The following is a 20,381-nucleotide window of genomic DNA, read 5'->3' on the forward strand; positions in this document are numbered from 1 at the left end:
CCAGGATGTGAAACCCAGGCAAATGGAGGGCAGACTATGTGGGTTCTGTAGGACTTGAGTGTGTGAGGATTTGGGAGCACATGGGGGACCTGGAACCAATCCCCCATGTAGACCGAGGGATGACTGTAACTATTTTAAAACTGACAAAAGAAAATTGATGATTGCGATAGTAATATAAAATCAATTTGATAATATAAGGTAATGTGATATTTGTGATTCTGTTATCCATTACAATAAATTATATCTCTGTGTATCCGCGTGTGAAGCAGCTTTCTCCATACTTAACCTGCACGCTTCCTGTTCTTCCTGAACTCCCTGTGTGAACAGTAGGCTCCCTCTGCAGCCCACACTTTCACACTCAGGGACCCATCAGTTACATCACAGCTTTCTTTCGTCTTTTGCATCTGTGGTTTGAGATACTTCTGCCTTGCTAGTTTTTTGCTGGAAATAAGTCTTGCTTGGCTACCATCTCAGCCAGGATAATTTAACTACGGAGCTTCTTGAATTTGTGTTCCCATCCTAAGCAGTTAAACAGCTACACTGATGTCTTATGGCGAATATACCACTGTCCTCAGATGTCCAACAAACTGAAGCTGACAACGCATCCCTAAGTCACATCTGACAGGGCGCATGTGGCGCGCAGCTGCAGTTCCTGGCAGGACACCCAGGTGTGCTTCAGAGTCTTGGATTCCAAAGCCACTCTGCAGAGCCTGTGGTCCCTTGTGAGCTGTTACAGTTCCTTACTCATTTTGAGAGTCCTCTTAGCCACAGGCATTGTTAGAATAATTTTGTAATACAAGTATAATCCTCTTCTTCCAAAAGACTCACAAGTCTTATTTTGACAATTAAACAGTAACAGTGATGAAAAACATTACTTTTTTTTAAGCGTATCTAGAAATTTACTCTGAGAGGCTCAAAACTTTAGTTTTGGAAAGGGGATAATCGTTCTCACAATTAAAACGTATTAAAACAAAACAAAACAAAAACAAGTCATGGAATCTGTCTCCCGCTTTTCAAAAGTGATGTGAGTTCCCTGAAACAAGATCGGTGAGTGCCACATCCGCCCCAGGTGACACACTTGAAAGCAGGGTTCCCAGAACGTGCCAGCCTCGGTCCCAGCGAGAGGTGGGAAGCTCATCCTGCTGTGCCAGATCTTCACGACGTGCGTTCATGAGCCTGAAGTCATGGAGAGGGTGGGCCAGCTTCCAGGACTCGGTGGGTGTGTGGTGGGGGCCAGCGCCCTGTCCCCAACCCTTTCTCACAGCCCAGTGCTCTCACCCTCAGTCCCGACACCACAGAAGCCACTGTGGAGGGGCCAGGCCAGCCACACATCCAGGAAAGGAGAGCTAGAAGGACAATAGCTTATCTCTGCAGGCACGTATTCAGATCAGGGAACTCACTCAAAGGCATGAGATGAAAGGGAGGAAGCAGGCAGCATGGGCAGGCATCGTGCAATCCATCGAATCCTGCCTGAACAGGACAGAAAGGCAGAGGAGGGGACTTCACCCTGGTATTTGTCTTTCTATCTGCCTCTTTGAGCTGGGACACTAGTCTTCTCCTGCCCTTGGGCTGGGACTTAAACCAGTACCCCCCAATTCTTCCCCCATTCTCAGGCCTTTGGACTCAGGCGAGAACACCACCACCAGCTATCCTAGGGCTCCAGCTTGCAGACAGCAGATCTTGGGACTTCTCGGCCTCCACAACTGCATGAGCCAATTCACACAAAAAATTTCATCCATCCATCCACCCATCCATCCATCCATCTCTCTCCCTCTCTATCCATCCATCCATCCATCCCTCCCTCCCTCTCTCCATCCATCCCTCCCTCTCTCTCTCCATCCATCCATCCCTCCCTCCCTCTCTCTCTCTCCATCCATCCATCCCTCCCTCTCCATCCATCCATCCATCCCTCCCTCTCTCCATCCATCCATCCATCCACCATCACCTATCGATTCCGTTTCTCTGCAAACGTGTTTCTGTAACATGTGTTTTATCCTCCTACTGGGAGGTTGGTGTTATCGCTCCCAACACTGATCCTGAGCTGTTGAAGGCAGGCAGCCTGAGTTTCCTGTCTGGTGGGAGGGGCTGCCCTGTGTGAGCTAACATCCTACTCTCCTCAATAACGCAGCCCGCTCTCTAGGCCAACACATGCACTTTACATGTTAATATGCCTGGGCTGGAACTTAGAAGGGTCTTTTCCTAAAATAAAAATTTCAAATCATTATTTTGATGCACCATCTAATAGATTTTCTTAAAACAAAAGCTTGAGTCACATGTTTCATTTTATGGGCATGATTTTAAACAACATTATGTGTAGGTTGCACCAGAGATTTAACAGAACAGAGAAAGAACATGCTACTTTAAAAAGGAAGGATGAATATTTTAAGGTTCAACAATTTCACAAATGTTAGTGAAGGGATAACGTGTATCTTAAAATCAAATATATGTTTTCCTGCAAAATGAAGGCTTCTAAGCCCATCTGCCATGCGTTCCTGAAGAAGCGTTGCTATTTCAGAGACGTGTCTGATAACCATGACTGGAAAAACTGCATACTGCAAAGCTTTTGGAGAAACGGGCCTGCTTTAGATACTCCTATAGACAGAGACAGCACCAGATGAACACCACTCCTAAAATTCAATAACATTACAAAATGAAATGTGGTAGAGTGTGTTCATGTTTGGAAATATTCATTCTCTGTGTCCACCCACCCTCAGGGGACTCACTATCCACTCTGCTGGGCTGGGCTGGGCCTCATGGTGGGCGTGACCATGGGGTATGGGATGGTGGCCAGCCTCCACCTTGCCCCATGGCAGCCAGCAGGTCTGGTGGGACTTCACCCGTCGGCCATGCTCCGAGATGAAGGGGATGCCAGACAGAACTGGATGACCTTCCATGAGTGTCAGGGAAAGCCTTTGGTATTCGGGAAATTCTGTCACAAAACAAAACTCAAAGATGAAGACATTACCATAAAATAAATTATTTTTCAGGCCAGGCATGGTGGCATATAGACCTGTAGTCCCAGCACTTTGGGAGGCTGAGGTGGGAGGATTGCTTGAGGGCAGGAGTTTGAGACCAGCCTGGGCAAAATAGTGAGACCCCATCTCTATTAAAAATAAAAATTAAAACATGAGCCAGGTGGGGTGGTGCATGCCTGTAGTATCAGCTACTTAGGAGGTTGAGGCAGGAGGATTGCTTGAACCCAGGAGTTCGAGGCTGCAGTGAGCTGTGATTGCATCACTGTACTCTAGCCTGGGCACGAGTGAGACCCTTTCTCACAAAAAAAAAAAAAAAAAAAAAGACAAGAAAAGAAAAAAAAAAGGAAAACGAAAAGGAAAGAAATTATTTTTCAAGACTGGAACTCAAGGATCTTTCAAAATGTACCAAGTACTTTACAGGGTACTTTCTTAATAGAGGAAACAAATAAAGAAAGATGGTAACTTTCCTCAAGAGTGTGTTTATAATTAGCACAGACAGAATTATGAAAATCACACAGTTAAGTAACTATACACTCGTGAATCATACAGCAGTTATGTATTTTATGTGAATGTAAACTGGCTTAATTGGTAGCAAGGAAGAAGGATCCTCTCAAATATGCTCAAAAAGAAAAGGAAAAAAAAAAAAAGAGTTACGTGGGCCACAAGAGGGATGCCAGTGGTGATGGGGAGACGAGACCCCTGCGCCCACGGGGAAAGACGCACCAACTCGCCGGCTCAGTCCACAGGTGATTTTCTGCCGGGTGGGTGCTGCGAGGGCACCAGGGGCAACCTGAGAAAGTGGGAATGGGACGCGGAGGTGGCGGCTGAGGGCGGGGTCCAGGCCGGCCCGAGCTGAGGAGGGGGCGTCCGCGCCGAGCCAGGAATGGCGCCCCCCGATGTCCACACCACGGTCCGGGCATCTGCGAACGGGCGGCCACAGATTCGCCCACAGGGAAAGAGGACTTGGCGGGTATGGCTGCGTCGGGGGCCTGGAGACGGGGAGATGGTTCTGGATGTCCCAGGTGTAACCACAGGGGGCAGAATAAGGACAAAGGGTCCACACGTGGAGGACGGGCGGGGAGATGGTCGGAGTGAGCAACGGGAGACGAACTCGGCCCCGAAGCAGGACGACGGCGCCTCCGGAAGCCGGAAAAGGCCAAGAACCGGCCCTGTCGGGGGAGCTTAGCCCGTGAGCCCCGCTGCCTCCCCACCACGGAACTGCAGTCGGGAAACCGGCCTTTTCCTCCTTGGCCCATGGGAGTGGTTCGTTACAGCGGCGACGGGAAGCGTCCAAGCGTCCCTCCAAGACATTCGCCGCAGCAGCTTTTAAACCATTTGCGTTTCTGCCGGTTTGCGCTGGGACACTGGTCTCCTGACCTTGGGCTGGGACTTAAACCAGTACCCCCCAACTCTTACCCCATTCTCAGGCCTTTGGACTCAGGCTGGCACAAGCCACCAGCTTTCCTGGGCTCCAGCTTGCAGACAGCAGATCTTGAGACTTCTCAGCCTCCACAGTGAGTGAGCCAATTCACATAAAAAAATTCCATCCGTCTCTCTCTCTCTCTCCCCAACCATCTTCACCTATTGATTCCCCTTCTCTGGAAACGCGTTTCTCTAATGTGTGTTTTATCCTCCTACTGGGAGGCTGATGTCATCGCTCCGCAGTGCTGACCCTGGCGCATGCTTAGTGGGGAAACGCGGGTCCTTCTGAGATTTCAAGCTGGAAGGCGCTCTCCAACTGTGAAAGTGTGACATGGTCTTGGAATAACGGCGCCCACATGGTGCGTTAGGTGAGAGGTCAGCATAGTTTACTTTCTTATCCATAGCGACCATGTGGGCTGCCATTTGGGATATAAAAACAATGGCACGGGCTTATCTTCCAGAAAGTCCTCTTATGAATGTGAGACGCCAGAAAGCTGTTTCAGCGTGGAAGCACTTGCAAACATGGCCTAGGTTTTGGATGAATGGCAAGCCTATCTAGATTGGGTTTTTTTTCCAATTTCAAAAAGAACTTTAAAATAAATATTTAAATACGAATGGCAGGAACAATGTATTTTATCTTATTACAATTGTGTGCAGCACTTAACAGATTTCCTACATAGAAGCTCACAGTGGGGCGAAAGTGCATGGGCTTGGAAGCCGTGGGGAATCTGGTGCAAACTCTGAACTGCATATAAATTGATCTGTCTGGATCACTCATCTGAGACACAGCTGCACTAACATCTGCAAACAAAGCTGCGGACAAGAACTCGATAACGAGGAAAGACCCTCAAACAGCTCCTCGCTCTTGGGGGACGCTCCACAGTAGCTTTGGTTATTATTTTATACGGCATCATTTGTTCCCAAGCAACCTTGTAAAATACACAGGACAAATGCTATTAATGACCATTCTGTATCTGAGAGACTCAGGGAGATCAAGATGTCTACAGCCTGATAGACACCTGTGTTATGAAGGAGTAAGAAGTGTGGGAGCTGCCGTAGACGTCATCACACTCCAGGTTCCTAATGTAAGGTCTCTCACCAGCACCCTAGGTACACGGCAGCAGCCAGAGTCTGCCTCCTGGCTGAGCCGATTTCCATGAGTTTCTCCTCCTGATTGCAAAGACCGTCGCAGGCTTGGTGTCAGTGGCACCAGACATGCTTCTGTGACATTTCTCCACCAGGTTAACAACAGTCAATAGTGAACTGGCCATTCCCAAAACCCGCTTACTCCTGGTGTCATCCTGCAATGACCAGCTTTGCATTTTATCAAGAAAAACTTGCTTAAGTCATGGATGAAAGGTCTGATCATGTGATGAGGCTGCAATGTGGAGGTAGAATAGAGAGCCTTAAGCCATTTGTCAAAACAGCCCACTTCAAAGTAGCAGTAATGACTGTGGAGCTAAAAATGTATTTATCATAAGATACATGTTTTAAGTTAAATTTATAGAGAGTGAGAGAGAACATTACCAAGTACCCATCAGAAATGAGAAATTAGGGGGTCTGAGGCAGGGGTCAGCAAGGCTTGTTTCCAGAGCCTGGGTCATGACCCTGCTGATCAAAACAGGATGTAGCACAGGAACTGGCCCAAACCAGCTGGGGCCAAGATGGTGCTGAAGCCATCTCTGGTTGCCCTCATTACTCATTATGCACTAATTATAATTCATCTGCATAAGACACTCCCACTGGTACCATGACAGATTACAAATGCGTGGAAACAACCCAGAAGTGACCTTATGTGGTTCCGGAACTCCCACCCCTTTTCCAGAAAGCTCATGAAGAGCCCGCCCCTTATGTAGCATATAATTAAGAGTGGGTATAACTATGCTCACCAGCAACCAATGCGTGCTGTTCCGGGCCACTCTGCCTGTGCAGCTACCGTTCTGCTACACACTTTGCTTGAAAAAACCTGCTCTTTCACTGCCACCTCACTCTTGAATTCTTTCCTGAGCAAAGCCAAGAACCCTGCTGGGCTAAGCCCCAATTTTGGGATTTCCTGCATCAGGTCTGGACTTGTCCTGTAAAATTCTGAACAGTTGATCATAGTCAATAAAGAAAGTAGCAATCCCCCAAGTGTGAGCTATGCTCTCACCGTTTCACTCCCCGATTTTCACAGCTCCAGCATTCTCTCATTACCAGATCCAATCGTTAGGGGAAATGCTGTTGGTGTTTGTGGCACAGACTTCCAATATTTGACCACACTTGTTCCCATGTTTTCCTTGTGTGTATGTTTTTATATCATACACAAAATAAACCATGCTTAGGAGCGTACTATCAATGTTTCCTTCAAAACAGCAGCACCCTCATATACCGCTAAATGGAATCACGTATTAAATAAACACCACCTCCAAGTTTACCTGTGCTTCACACAAGAACTTCATTTGCTAACCGAGGGTATTCATTTTAAAGCGAAGCTCTCCTTTCTTATTAAATTATGCAGGATAGCCTTCAAAGGTTGCTGTCTTACTGAGACTTGGCCATTTTTCTTGCATACATGCTCTTTGGATTGTTGCAAGCCTCTGGTTAATTTTCAGAGTTCTAAGAAAGCTGGTTTTGACAATTTCTGTGACTGTTTTCATTGCCTTTGTGAAGGAGAAGATTTTCAGTGTCCTGTCCCACCATCCCACGTGCTTCTTTATCATGTTTACTTTTAACAAAAACTTGTCCTGCCTGTGGTTATTTCCAAATCTTAATTTTACGCAGTTTTATGTGGTTAACTGTCTCTTCAATAATTACCAATATTGTCCAATCCTGAGAAAATTTAAGTGATCAGAAAACATATTTTAAGAGTTACTGTAGTCATGGTAAGCAATTATTTTAATACTATGTATGAAAATAAAAACTACTTCCAGTTGTTTGATTTACAATGCTGGGAAACAGAGAACGGTAGTGAGGTGATATATGTGGAAGAAAGTGGACTAATATCAGTAAAGAAAGGAAATTTTTAAAAATAAGGAACCAGCCAAATTTTAAAAAATAAGGAAATTTTTAAAAATAAGGAACTTAGTGAATTTTATATATATATATATACATATACATATATTAAAAAATTCGGTATATGATATCATTATCCTTAATGAATCAGTATGATGTATACATATACATAACTGGCTTCTCGCTGCCTGTTCTTTAGCGGCCCTTCGTCAGGAAGCAAGGTTCATGACAACTACAACTTGTTGCTTTTTCCTCTTTATTTTTTATAACTATATTTATGCCATATTTGCTTCTTTTATTCATTAATCTCAAGGGCAATAGAGACCTACCCAACCTTTTTCTCACTGAAAATTTTCAAGTATTCAAAAAAATTCTGTCAGTCAGGCTGAAAGACATTTTGATGCCAAATACTGAAGTGTCAGGACAGCTAACATCTGACTCCCCCCATAAATCACTACACCTCTCCCCGCCGCCCACCCTGCTGGGTCTAGCTTTGAACTTTTCATTTTTCTTTCTTTCTGACCACCCCTCCATCTCACTGCCCCAATGCCGTTCAAAGGATTATAAAAGATTACAACAACTCAAAACAATACGTTTTACAAATGTGGAATAGGTGATGGCACAAATATTATCAAGAAAAGCAGGTCCGTTATAGTGTACATGGCAGTCTCATCATGGGAAGAGTGAAGCATCATCAGGACGTACGTCGCAGTATTGTTTATAATAGGGAAGGAAAACATAAATTCAAATTCCCATCTGGAGCAGACTGAAAAGATGAATTAGGGCCAAGGATGGAATTCAGCGGTGATGCTGATGGAAGCTCTGGTCCATGACAGCACAAGATGCACTTACTCATTTTCAATATTCAATATTATTCAATATACAGCGGTAGTACCGCGTGTGCCAGGCACGGCAACATGCCCTGAACCACAGCAATACGTCACATAGCAGAGAAGAGTGGGGTCACAAGACACGTGTGGAGTGCCGTTCCACCTGGTCACACGCGCTAGGCCAGAGCACACAGTCACACAGTGACGCTATTCTCTGAATCAAAGTCTCAATCTTAAAGAGACAAAATGAAATTATTCCCAAACACTGGAGATAACTAATACCTGATATTTATTTTTTATTTTTTTTGAGACAGAGTCTCGTTTTGTTGCCCAGGCTGGAGTGCAGTGGCATGATCTCGACTCACTGCAACCACCGCCTCCCAGGTTCAAGCGATTCTCCTGCCTCAGCCTCCCAAGTAGCTGGGATTATAGGCGCCCACCACCATGGCCGGCTCATTTTTGTATTTTTTAGTAGAGATGGGGTTTCGCCATGTTGGCCAGGCTGGTCTTGGACTCCTGACCTCAGGTGATTCACCCGCCTCGGCCTCCCAAAGTGCTGGGATTACAGGTGTGAGCCACTGCGCCTGGCCAATACCTAATATTTTTAATCCTTTGCAAAAAATCTCCCTCTACATTTTAATAGAAGACCATTCATTTTTATATACAATTGATTTGCAACGGTTATTTTCATGTTTTCTTCTAATTAAGAAAGTTTCTGGAAATGCTGCAGACTTTTTTCCATAAGAATTTTCAAAATCCCGTTCTTGCTCTGCTGCTTGCTTTCTTGCTGGCACTGGTGTTCATGTTAGTGCCCCATGTAACCGTATTTGTCTACATGTAACCGTATTTGTCCACAGGTCTTCCCATACATTCCTGTTTCATTCAATCAAACATGCATGACTGCTGAGTGGCAAACACCTTCATTATAAAAGAAACTTTTCCAGATTCATTTCCCCACAATAAAGGTTTATTTCTCTCTCTCTCTCGCCAATAAAAATATATTTCCTAAGTTCTCCTTGCACTCAGTGAACACTGGCAAGTAACCTTAAGTATTATAAGATTTCACCAAAATAAAGTCATAAAGATACAAAAATATAATGTAAGACTTGTATGCAGCAGAGGCGCCCCACCCACTCAGCAAGACTGTACCTGGGGCACTGATGGGTTGAAGGCCACTCCAGTGACGGTGTCTGTGTGCCCAGCCAGCCGGTGAGAAAACGTGCTTGAGCCCATTTCATACACGTAAGCCTACAAGACAAGATGAGCAGGTGTGCCATGTTAACTCAGAGTCAGGAATCACCTATAAGCTACGCAGGCAGAGGGACCATCTATAGATTAGTGTAGTTGATCAGATACAACACCAACAATCAAGATGCCTGACAAAACATCATCCAAGCTGGGGAACCAACTTTATAAAATAGGCATCTTTTCCCCTTCTCTCTTGTAGATTTTTAACATCTTAGTGAACTTATGTCATACTTTCTATTTACTATCAAAAACCTCTATAGTACCCTGTGAACAGTTTTAAATATATGCTCATGATTGATGACTAATTTTAAGGAAGGAGTATAGATTCTGTAATTCAACCTTACCTTGAAGTTCCAAATTGAATGAAAAAAAAAAAAAAAGATGCTCTATTGTCCTCCCCCATAAACTTGAGATAGGAGATAGGTACATACACTATGCTTTGCTTCCTACTCATCAGCTTAGAATTTGAGCAATTCAAATACTTAGATTTTTTATAGCTGTTGATAAATAAGTTCCTCTTTAATTGTGTGTGTATATATATATATATATATATATATATATATACACACACACACACATAAAATTCTGGATATATATCCAGAATTGCCATCAAATAGTTTATTTTAGAGACAAAATCTGTTATCAGATACCATTCTGATGGAATTGAGAGATGAGATAATCATTAAGTAACAAAGTGTATCAACAAATATTTTCTGAAAGCCTACTAGTAATAAAGAGCAACGTCACATTGCAGCAGGAGGAAGGTGTCAAAGACAATTCCTCTTCCCGCAAAAACCTACTATTTTTAAAAAATGAAGCGTATTGTGTATATTTGAAGTTTGCAATATGATTTTATGGGATCCATACCTACAGATATGAAGATAATAGTACTGGTTACTGTGGAGAGGTGGATTCTCTTATCTATCATCTCACATCGCTACTTGTATTTGTGACAAGAACAGCTAAAATCTATGTAGTTCAGGAAAATCCCTAATACACCATGGTTCTACTAACTTGAGCACTCACGTTGCACGTTAGATACCTGGACTTCTCCATCCTAGCAGCTGCTGTTTCGTATCCTTTGACCCACATCTCCCCATTTCCTCCCCCTCCCCGCCTATGTCTACCCTGTTAACCACACTTCCATCATCTATCTTGTGTCTTTGAGCTCTTGTTAAGATACAGATTCCACACAGAAGTGAGATCCTGCAGTCTTTTTCTTTTTGTGTCTGGTTTATTTCACTTAACACAATGTCCTCCAGGTCCATCCACACTGTGGCAAATGGCAGGCTATACCGTTGTGTGTACATGTGTGTACAGACATATGCACACACACTCCTATATCATATTTTTTATTAATTTGTTCATTGATGAGCTTTTAGGTTGTTTCTATAGCTTGGCTGTTGTGACTAATGCTAATGAACATGGGAGGGCAGATGACTTTAAGTGGTGTGGATTGCCTCTCCTTTGAGCATATACCAGAAGGACTGCTGGGTCATATTATAGTTCTACTTTCACTGTTCTCTATACTGTTTTCCAGATGGCTGCACCAACCTACATTCCCACCAACAGTGCACAGGGTTCCCTTGTTTCACACCCTCACCAACATTTGCTATCTCTTGTCTTTTTGATAATAGCCATCCTTACAGGTATGAGGTGCTAGCTCAGTGGTTTCAATTTGCATTTCCCTTATGATTAGTGATGTGGAGCACCTTTTCATATAGCTTTTTGGCCATTTTTATATTGTCTTTGGAGAAATGTCTATCCAGGTCGTTTACTCATTTTTTAATCAGGTCATTTGTTTTTCTGCTACTGAGTTGCAAGAGTTCTTTATAAATTTTGGATATTAAACCCTTATCAGGTATGTGGTTTGCAAATAATTTTTCCCAGTCCATAGGTTGCTTTTTCATTTAAGAAAAATAAAGTTGGAGGCATCACACTTGATTTAAGATTATATTACAAAGCTATAGTAACTAAAACAATGTGGTACTGCCAAAAAACAAAAACACAGACCAATTAGACAGAGTATAGAGCTCAGAAATAAATCTAAATGTATATGGACAACTAATTTTCAATAAGGCCATCAAGAGGACACACTGAGGAAAGGATAATCTCTTTAATAAATGGTGTTAGGAAAACTGGATTTCTGCACACAAAAGAATGAAATTGGACCTTTATTTTACCATACATAAAAATCAACTCAAAATGGATGAAAGGCCTAAAATCATAAAACTCCTAGAACAGAACATAGTGGAAAAGCACCTCAATATTGACCTTGGCAATAATATTTTGAACGTCAGAAGAAAAGCTCAGGCTACAAAAGTAAATAAATGGGACCGCATCAAACTAAAGAGCTTCGGCTCAGCAAATAAAATAATCACCCAAAAGAACTATTTTAATGTAAGAATGAGTCCTTCAGATGTAGGCCTTCCCAATGATTCTGTCAATGACTAAGCAGGTTTTGAAGTAAAGTCTAGAAATAAATGTCTGATATACAGTCGACCCTTGAGCAACATGGTGGCTAGAGGTGCCGGCCCTCCAAGCAGTCAAAAATCCACATGAAGCTTTTGACTCTCCAAAAACTTTACTCATAACCTACTGTTGACCAGAAGCCTTACCAATAACATAAACAATCAATTACCATATATTTTATATGCTATATGTATTAATACTTTATTCTTACAATACAGTAAGCTAAAGAAAAGAAAATGATATTTAAAAAATTATAAGGAAGAGAAAATATATTCACTGAGTGGCATCATAGAGGTCTTCATCCTCATTGGCTTCATGTTGAGTGGGCTGGGGAGGAGGAGTAGCAGGGGTTGGTTTTGCCGTCTCAGCGGTGGCTGAGGCAGAAGAGGTGGAGGAGGTGGAAGGGGAGGCAGCAGAGGCAGGCTCACTCGGTGTAACTTTACAGAAATACGTCGTAATTTCTGCCTGACATTTTTGCTTTTTCATTTCTCTAAACATTTTTCCATATGGTACCAATCCTTCTCCTACCATTTGCTTTCGTTTCAGTGCCTATATCATAGAAGGATCCGTGTCGTGAAAGACGTCAAAAGCATTGAGTCATCAGAACCCTTCTTCCAGATTGTTTAATGTCAATTTGTTTCCTGGCACTGCTTCTTCCATGTCTTCTTCCTCACTGTCTGGCATTGGTTGGAAGCACTCCTCTGGTGTGGTGTCTGTTAGCTCTTGAATTTCTCCAAGATCCATAGCTTGAAACCATTTTTGCCATATCCACGATCTCTTTCATGATTTCCTTGATTGGCCCTGTCATAAATCCCGTGAGGTCATGCACAACTCTGGACAGTTCTCTCCAGTGGGAATTGTTTCAGGGTTGATGGCCCGCATGGCTTTTCCTATAACAGTAATGGCCTCTTCAGTGGTGCAGTCTTTCCAGATTTTCATGATGTTCTCTCTATCAAAGTTCTCTTCCATAGCATTGACAACCCTTCCCATAGGGTTCCATGTGTAATGCCCCTCTGATCTAGAGGCTGGATGACAGATGTTTGAGGGCAAGACCACTTTGACGCCTTTGGTGTTAAACTCATTGGGTTCTGGGTGGCCAGGGGCATTGTCCAATATCAAAAGAACTTTAAAAGGCAGTCATGGCTGGGCACGGTGGCTCATGCCTGTAATCCCAGCACTTTGGGAAGCCAAGGTGGGCGGATCATGAGATCGAGGCCATCCTTGCCAACATGGTGAAACCCCGTCTCTACTAAAAATTCAAAAATTAGCTGGGCGTGGTGGCACGTGCCTGTAATCACAGCTACTCGGGAGGCTGAGGCAGGAGAATTGCTTGAACCCAGGAGGCAGTGGTTGCAGTGGGCTGAGATCGCACCACTGCACTCCAGCCTGGCGACACAGCTAGACTTTGTCTCAAAAAAAAAAAAAAAAAAAAGGCAGTCGCTTCCTGACTTCAGGGACAAAGTATCAATGGAACCAATCCAGGAAAACGTTCTCACTGTCCTGCTTTCTTGGTGAACAATGAAAAGATTGGCAGGTGGTGTTTTTTTCCCTCCAAGGCTCAGTTTTATGGATAAGGACAGCCCCGATCACAAGCTCAGCTGCATTTGCACAAACCAGTAGAGTTGACCTATCCCTTCCTGCCTTAAGTCTGGTGTTCCTTCTCTTTCTTACCAATAAATGTCCTTTGTGGCATGTTTTTCCCTAAGAATTGGGCACTTACATCTGCACTAAAAACCTGTTCAGGAAGATATCCTTTCTCCTCAAGGATTTTCTTTCTTTTTTTTTTTAAGACAGCATCTCGCTCTGTTGCCCAGGCTGGAGTGCAGTGGTGCAATCTCAGCTCACTACAACCTCCACCTCCTGGGCTCAAGCGATTCTCCTGCCTCAGTCTCTCAAGTAGTTGGGATTACAGGTGCCTAGCACCATACACGGCTAATTTTTGTATTTTTAATAGAGACAGGGTTTCACCATGTTAGCCAGGCTGGTCTCGAACTCTTGACCTCATGTGATCCGCCCGCCTTGGCCTCCCAAAGTGCTGGGATTACAGGTGTGAGCCACTGCGCCCGGCCCTCAATGATTTCCTTAATGATGTCTGGGAACTCAGCTGCTGCCTCTTGGTCAGCAGAAGCTGCTTCTCCTGTTATCTTGAACTTTTTAAGCCAAACCTCTTCTAAAATTATCAAGCCATCCTTCACCTTCACTTTGCTTTGTCAGATAATGACTTCACTTTTTCTTGAATCATATTAGAGTCTACAGTATGCCTTTCTCATAACAATCCTGTACTCACATAAAAGCTGCATTTGCAATATGAGATTAAAAAGGATTTAACAAAACGTGCAAGGTTTTCGTGCCTGCTGGCATAGCTGCAGCCATGTCTCCATGAGTTTCCTTTTCTTTTTTTACACTATTTCTTACACTGGATTCATTTATCCTGAAATGGCAGCGACTGCCAGTCTATGGTACATACCAAGCAATTCAGCTTTTTTCTGTAAAGCCGTGGCTTTCCCTGCTTCTTGGGAGAAGGTTCAGCATCTCCAGGGGCACTTCCTATGGGCCCCATGGTGTAATTCAAGGTTTACAGTATTGCATTAAACACAATGAAAAATACACGAGAGCTGTAAGAGACCACCTTTTACGGCAACACACAATTTACTGGAGAGACGAACAGCTCATGCAGAGGCGATGAGCATCACACAGCATTTTAAGGGATACTTGTAACTCCTGAGCTCACTACAACAGCAACAGCAGGGGTGATGAAATGAGGACAGGAGTGCAGGATGGACTGACTACAGTCGAGTTTATGAAGTGATGATTTCATACAGCATTTCTGCATTTGTTTATATTTCTCTTGACTGAGAATGTGCATACATTCTAATAAATTTTAACTTTTTAAAAAGATGTGTGTATATTTTATGATAGTCAAGGATAAAACAGACTAGTATCTACATATATTTTATGCATTCATGACATATGTTTTTAATTTTCTTATACTTTTAGGCTATGTGGTTCATCTGTGAGTTTTTTCAAGCTGTTGAAAATCTCCAAAAATGTTAATATATATATTTGTTGAAAAAAAATCATGTATAAGTGGACCCATGCATTTCAAACCCATGTTGTTCAAGGGTCAGCTGAATTTTGAAGGAAAGTGGAGAAATCAAATGTCTACATTTTATTTTCTTCTGCCACAAGCACATGTTTATCTGAAAAGTATTCCTGTGCAGTTGCTGCTGTAAGGGGTGGCGTGGGGCCTGGGAATGTGCACTCCTAACAGGTTCCCAGGTCAGGCTGATGCTGCTGGTCCAGGGCACCCCACTTTTGGAACCACTGGGTGAGGGTAACCCTAACATTTACACAGTGTGTCACTATTTACAAAACACAACTGTTACATAAACCATTTACAATAACGGACAAAGGTGTATCCATATTTTATTGAAATCTCCATTTTTTATTGAGGAAACCATGACAGGTAGAGAGCACTTTACCAGGACAGCCACAGAGCCTCAGTGCTGAGATTCCAAACTGATTTTTCTGACTAAGGTTTTGCTGTTTATTTCACTAGGCTGCCAAAGACAACTCCCATTCACACATGGTTTAGGGCATCCTCAAATTCCCTCTAATCTCACAGGTGTTTCCAAAACCATCTTTGCTTATTTTGCTATTTTTAATTCAGGACTGATTTAATATCAAAGGGTTTCTGAGGATCCACTCTTCAGAACTCCTGTCTGCCTGCTGTTTAGATTAAATGGATAAGGGAAATTATAATGACTGAATCTCTTTTCCATCCATTATTTCCAATGATAAAATACAGAGGTTAACAGCAGCAAGTACTTTCTGGACACTGACCTTTTGCCAGGCACTGATAAGAATTTTACATAAATTTTCTCGTGTAACCCTCTCGACAGCACTATGAAGAAAACACTTATTGCCCCAATTCTATAGACAAGGAAGCCAGGCTGAGGGCAGGCAGCCTTCCAAGGCCACTCACCTCTCGAAAAGCGCTTCCTGAGATCAACTGGCTCCCATTTGCATGAAACCTCAAAACACACACCGAATGACATAATATAGTGGCAGAAGGTGAGGTAAAACGTATCCAGGAAAGGTCTTTTGTTTCCTCAGTGAGAATGGAATTAAATGAAACATCTTTTGGTCCAGGGGATTCTTGGGGTACATGAATTTTCTGATCATGACAACTTTACATGTGACACAGCAATTGGAAGCCCAAATATCAATATTTTAGTAGATACGCTGGTTTCTTATGCTGTGATCCTACACAGTGTCAATAAATACAGAAGGACAATAAGCCTCTTGTATGACACAGAGCGATGGTAATGAACAGCTCTGCAAATGATTCAGTGTAACCACAATCCATGTGTGAAAGAAACATTTTAATTAGAGGTACTCACTGGAGTCATGAAGCACTTCACCCACCACAGAGAAACGAGCTGTGGCTAAGAGGTACTCAGAAAACAGAGTTGGAAATAAAACCTATGCAGGTAAATCTTATGCCAGAACCAAATCAAGAAGTTCTGAGAGAAGTAGCAAGAAAAAGGGAAGCAATATTTTTCAGGCAAAAGATGAGGATGTGGCATACATCTGTGGGTGCTGGAATAACGCTTGACTGCTCAAAAATGTTTTTACAAAAATTGTAAGGGACTGAATGTACTACTGAAGAAGAGAAGTGTTTTGGAAACAGGACTACACCGATTCGTTACAACTATTTCGTAATTCTGTTGAGCCACGTCTGTGAGGATGAAGTTTCTTTCATTTTTCCTTTCACAGAGTTCCTAACATGTGACCTTCATTTCCCTTTACCCAAATTCACCCCACAGAAGAAAGGAGACAAAGAATTACAAACAGAAGTGAGTGTTGCACTCCTGAAACTTGACAATGGTAGTGATATTTTCCACAGGGGAATCAACTATCATATTATGCTCACTTATTTTTCTTTTGAAAATGATTCCAGAAATGATATTTTCTGAATATTCTGCACATTTCTTCAGATACTGAATTTTTAGTTTACAAAAAAGTAAACTATTCTCAGAAGACCAAAACGTGCAAGATTTAAAACAAAGTCACACTAAGACAGAAGCCTTGCCTCCGTACAGCAAGAGGCAGAGGCTCTGTTAGAGAATTCCTGATGGTGGCACGCAGGGCCACCTGGCCGCCCGCCACACAAGCCATGGGAGGCGAATGGCACCATCTCATCAGGCTGCAAGGCTGACGCACAATCTCCAACTCTTGTCAACCTCCATCAAGGTCTGGCAAAATAAATATGGCACACACAGTAATAAACCCCACCCTTTTCTCTGGCACTTCCTCTTGCAAAGACGTAGCAGAACAGGGCACTGGTGTGGTACCACCCACTGGTCTAACCAGTGGACAGTGGTAAATACCTGAGGCAGCAGTAACTTTTTAAGGCCTGGGATAACATGCCATTCCGTGTCTACGCTCCATGTTCCTTATCCATTCCTCTGTGACGGACATTTAGGGTGCTTCCACACTGTGGATACTGTGAAGAGTGCTGCAATGGCCATGGAAGCGCAGGTATCTCTTCCATATACGGATTTCAGTTCTTTTGGACAAATACCCAGGAGTGAGATTGCTGGATCATGTGGATTCTACTTTTTGCTCTTTGAGGAAACAACACACATTTTCCGCAGTGGCTACCTCATTTTGCTTTCCCACCGACTGTGCGGGAGCTCCCCTTTCTCCACATCCTCATCATCACCTGTCTTTCTGATATTCTAACAGGTGTGAGGTGGTGTCTCAATATGGTTTTGACTTGCATTTCCCTGATGATTGGTGATGTGAGCCCTTTTTTCCTCTATCCATTGGCCATTTGTATGTGTTCTTAAGCAAAATGTCTATTATTCAAGCTTCCTTTGGGCCATGATCTTCATCTGATAATTTCACCTACTGATGACATTTGCCTAAGTCAATTACTGCATCTGAGATTGAAGAGGGTGATTTTCTAATTCTGCCATTCATCCATTCTACTTGTCTGCAATTCTCTACGAAATAACTTTCCCTTACCAAGTAGGGTATTTGGTTTACTTAAAATACAGTCCCAACAGGAAAGGCAGACAAATGTTTAATTATTTTCCTTTATAAGACACACTTCTGAGTAAGGGACAGGTGCCCTAGTTACCTCCAAATGGGGACCAATGACATTTTATGTTTTTATTTTTAGCTATAGCTTTTTGGGGGGAGCATTATCAAAAATGATGAGGGTTTAGATATACAACGTTGAAGTCAATCACAGTCATTACTCTTTGGATGCTCAGCTAGCCCTCTGCTGGCCAACAGAATACGGCACAGGTGTGGTGCTCCCTGCTGGTCTAACCAGCAGACAGTAGTGCATGCCTAACGCTGCAGTAGCTTTAAGGCCTTGGGAATTGGCTGTTGCCTGTGGCCTTGTTATATGACTCCATTACCCTTTGATTTCTTTTCTCTTTGGCACAAGATGTCCCTGGCTCATCTTGTAAGTCTTCTGCCACAGACCTGGAACCAGCTCTCCACCCAGGGAGTTCTGGCTTCTATTAGTGGGGAATGGCATTTAGAGGTTGCAAAGAGGGTACTAAGGGTGATGGCTGGAATGTCACTGCTTCCAAGCACCTTCCGTGGCAGGAGCTAAGAAATACTGGTATTCGTGCACCAGTTGCACATGGTTTTAATTCGAAAGGCTTTCCAACATAGGTTAATGGCTGACAGGGCAAGTTCTCCTCATCATAATGTTCTTTTTTCCGGGGGTATTTTGACCATTGTTACTTGTTTATTCTCCCAAGTAACTTTCAGTCTAACAGTACAGCTACAGAAAAACCTACTGGCATTTTGTTGTTGTTGTTGTTGGGGCAGTGTTAAATTTACAAATTACCTACAGAGAACTGCCTTCTTTAGGAAACTAAATCTTCCTATCCAAGAACAAGTTAGGATTTTGCGTTTGTCCAAGTCTACACTTCTGGGGGAAAAAAAGTGTTCTTAATGCAGGTTTTGCAGAAATCTTGTTAATACAGGAATGGTTTATCCTTTTTGAGGCTATTCTCAATGAGTTCTCCTCTTCCACTATAACTTTTCAGAGGTTATTTTTTATATCTATAAAGACCATTGAATTCCATATATTAGTTTAAATACTACTACTAATCTTTCACTTAATTATTTTATTGTTCATATTGGCCACTAATTATCTTGGGTTTTCCAGATATGCAATCTTGTCACCTATGAATAATTTTAGCTGTTCTTTTCAGTGGTAATATCTGTTAAGTTGTCCTGTCTAATTTCAAGAGAAATACCTCCAATACCCTGTAAAATAGTCGTGGAATTAATGAACATTCTGGCTCTGTTCCAAACCACAGAATACCTCTGAAGTTTTCTCAGTAAGGTGTCAGCTTTTGGGCTGAGATAAGCATTTTATCATTTGAAAGAGGCATTCATGGATTCCTCTTTTACCAGGTGTTTTAGCAGAAATGAATCCAGAATTTTATTGAAGCATCCAGGAACATGGTTATAAGAGTCCTCTTTTTATATCAGTTAATATTATGAGGGAATTATTAGTGGATTTATTGATAGTGAATCATCCTTGCATTCTATGCATAAACTCCACTTGGACATGATAAATTATTGTTAATGCACTAATTCTATGTTCCTATTTAAGCTTTTCAATTGATATTCATAAATGAAATATAACTCCTTTCTGAAATTTCATCAACTTTTCTATCAGTTATGGTTACTTCAAAAAGCAGTCTGATGTCTTCCTTATTTCTCTATGCTTTAAAATAGTTAAGTATCTTTGGGACTATTTGATGTTTAAGAGGTTGGTAAAATCCCCTGAGAAAGCACATGGACCTGGTACTATTTCACAAGGAGTTCTTAGGAAAGGTTCTCTATTTCTTCTATGAAAAGTGGCCTGTTAAATTTGTTTCTACTTTGGAGGCCAGTTTGATAAACTAAATTTCTGTGACTCAACCATTTGTATAGAGGCTTTCATATTAATTTGCACAAATTATGAGAAGCAGTCTCATGATTTTCAAAATCCTTCTGCTCCATGCTTCTGCCTCCTCCTCATTTCTTATTATAGATTAAGCTTTCTCTCTTTATAAAAAAAATTGCACTATTAAGTTGATTTTGTTGCTTGTGTTTTTAAAAAGCTAGTGTTTTGGCCAGGTATGGTGGCTCATGCCTGTAATCCCTGCACTTTGGGAGGCCAAGGCAGGTGGATCACTTGAGGTCAGGAGTTTGAGACCAGCCTGGCCAACATAGTGAAACCCCATCTCTACCAAAAATACAAAAACATAGCTGGGCATGGTGGCGGGCGCCTGTAATCCCAGCTACTCAGGAGGCTGAGGCAGGAGAATCTCTTGAACCCGGGAGGCGGAGGTTACAGTGAGCTGAGGTCGCGGCACTGAACTCCAACCTGGGCAACAGAGTGAGACTCTGTCTCAAAACA

General features: G+C 42.7%; 1 protein-coding gene across 12 annotated transcripts in view; it reads right to left on the minus strand.

The window, feature by feature from the left end:
- WDR27 (WD repeat domain 27) overlaps window positions 1–20,381 on the minus strand; it is a 251,268-nt gene that overhangs the window by 122,197 nt on the left and 108,690 nt on the right. For 11 of the 12 annotated variants that reach the window (XM_063708010.1, XM_063708008.1, XM_055391692.2 and 8 more), the window contains one exon: window positions 9,368–9,466. In XM_063708010.1, the coding sequence (XP_063564080.1) occupies window positions 9,368–9,466 (99 nt within the window). Of the gene's footprint in view, window positions 1–9,367; window positions 9,467–20,381 lie in introns of those variants that run through there. The other variant, XR_010134419.1, reaches the window with a different exon arrangement.

Source organism: Gorilla gorilla, chromosome 5, assembly GCF_029281585.2.
Source record: "Gorilla gorilla gorilla isolate KB3781 chromosome 5, NHGRI_mGorGor1-v2.1_pri, whole genome shotgun sequence".
Lineage (NCBI taxonomy): Eukaryota > Metazoa > Chordata > Mammalia > Primates > Hominidae > Gorilla > Gorilla gorilla.